The sequence below is a fragment of the Cyprinodon variegatus genome, unplaced genomic scaffold, assembly GCF_000732505.1.
Source record: "Cyprinodon variegatus isolate N-32 unplaced genomic scaffold, C_variegatus-1.0 Scaffold298, whole genome shotgun sequence".
NCBI lineage: Eukaryota > Metazoa > Chordata > Actinopteri > Cyprinodontiformes > Cyprinodontidae > Cyprinodon > Cyprinodon variegatus.
This window is the reverse complement of record NW_015150751.1, coordinates 795,654-797,564: the sequence shown is the minus strand read 5'-3', so window position 1 is coordinate 797,564 and position 1,911 is coordinate 795,654. Positions and strand designations below refer to the sequence as shown.

Here is a 1,911-nt window from a genome sequence, read left to right as displayed (position 1 = left end):
TCAGAAGGCAGTTTGTTCCAGAGCCTCGGCTCAGCCACTGAGAACCTCCCCGGCCTTTGAACCTGGCTGTAGGAATTAACCCTAGCTGTGTTCCTGACGGACACAGATTCAGCATTAAGGGCTTTAACAACGAACAGCAAAATGCAAAATAAAGTTGATCTTAAAAGAAAACTGAAGTAAGGAAAGAGTAAAAAAAGACAGAATAGTTTTTCTCGAGATCAATACGACCTAAAAAGATTTTTCCTTTATTGAAACACGTAGTGGATAAAAGCTAGCCCTGACCACAGTGCCAATCTGCTTTAAAACCCTCCAACTGATGACTCCAATCTTCTTTACAGCTGCTTTAGATTTTGAAGTGAAAAACATAAAATCAGAATAAAAACAAATTTTCCAATTAAAGGATTATCTGTGATTTTTAATTCAAGTGAAGAAATTGTCCTAATGCCAAAGGGAAACATCTGGAGATCATCTGCATAGAAGCAAAGTGCAGGCTGAACCTGGCTGTAACCAGGGGGGGGTTTACCATTAGGCAATACTAGGCAGCTGCCTGGGGGCCCCAAGTTCCTGGGGGCCCCATAAAACTCTGTTTCCATGTATGGTTAATACAACTATTCCTTATTTGTGCACATTAATTATGTTTTTGATAAAAATCCTTTCTTTAAAATGTCATCAGAATGCTGATAATATTAAGTGTGTCTCTTCTGTCCTCTGCTATGTAAGGTGGAGGATCCATGATGGTGTGGGCTTCTTCCTCTTCCCTCTTCTGTCAGTAACTGCTAGAGCTGAACTCTTTGTTAAACCTGGTTAACTTGCTGTCATTCTGCTTTAGGTAACCAGAAGGATCGGCTCAATCCTGACCCGTCTGCTAAAACGGGACCAGGAAAACGTGGTGGAGGGGAGGGAAGCTGAGCTGCATCTTTACGCCGTTTCTCAGACGTCCACCCTTTACCTCCACCTGCAGAGCTCATGGAACAGCTTCATCATTGTGGGTGGAGACAGAAGGCAGTCAGGTTCCTTTGTTAGAGGCTCGTCTTACAGCAGCGTGTTTGTGTCTGTGTGTTCAGAAGTCCACATTACTCCTCGATCCGCTCTACAGGAGGAGAAGCACCACGTCGTCTGACTCCATCAGGTTGGAAAAGGGCCTCTGCTCTCATTTTATTTGTCTTTGAATTAGATTTCACAGTGTTTGTCCTGAATGCTGGATCAGTTACCAGGTTAAAAATATAAAAAATAAACCAGAAATACACGACTGCAAGAGGGAAGAATGCCAGACTGATTCCTAGAGATGGAAAAAGGTCATGTTGGTCGGCTGACATGAAAAACGCTGTGATTTAAACTGAGATCAGTTGGAAATAAGCTGAGGTTACTGTTTGGTTTTGTGCAGCGAGGAGCGGACGGCTCACCTGTTCGCTCAGCTGAGCGCGGAGCTCCTGCAGGACGGGATCAGCCTGGAGAACACGTACCTGCTGCTGCAGGAGCTGAAGACCGCCGCTCACCGCAACGTCGCGCTGCGGAGGCACTTCTGGAGGGTGAGAGGTCACATCAACAGCTAAGATCTCCATCCTTTCGTACCCTGTTTCACTTACGCAGTTCTTTGCTTGTGTTTCCAGTCTGGCGACGTGTTTCTCTTCCTGGTTCAGACTTTGGAAGAATGTCTTCAGGGCTGTCAGAGCCTCAACGGCGTTCACTCCACAGATCAGCTTCTGTAAGAGAAGAAACTCAGCCTCCACCTCCAGGGAGCATAGAGGGTTAGGTGGATTTAAGGTTAATGTGAGGAAAATGTTACTGAACTATCAGATATGAGTCAGAAAATAAGATTAATCTAAGATCAAACCTGTTTAATAAAAAATTTCAATTTAAACAAATATAACTTAGGTCAAAAACGCGCTGCAACACTGCAAAAACGATGTC

The 1,911-nt window shown here is 44.3% G+C and overlaps 1 protein-coding gene across 1 annotated transcript in view; it reads left to right on the top strand.

Moving 5' to 3' along the window:
• LOC107090521 (chromosome unknown open reading frame, human C12orf56) overlaps positions 1-1,911 on the top strand; it is a 16,729-nt gene that overhangs the window by 8,563 nt on the left and 6,255 nt on the right. The window contains exons 5-8 of the mRNA XM_015383937.1: positions 830-985; positions 1,065-1,129; positions 1,385-1,529; positions 1,611-1,705. Coding sequence (XP_015239423.1) covers positions 830-985; positions 1,065-1,129; positions 1,385-1,529; positions 1,611-1,705 — 461 coding nt within the window. The remainder of the gene's footprint in view (positions 1-829; positions 986-1,064; positions 1,130-1,384; positions 1,530-1,610; positions 1,706-1,911) is intronic.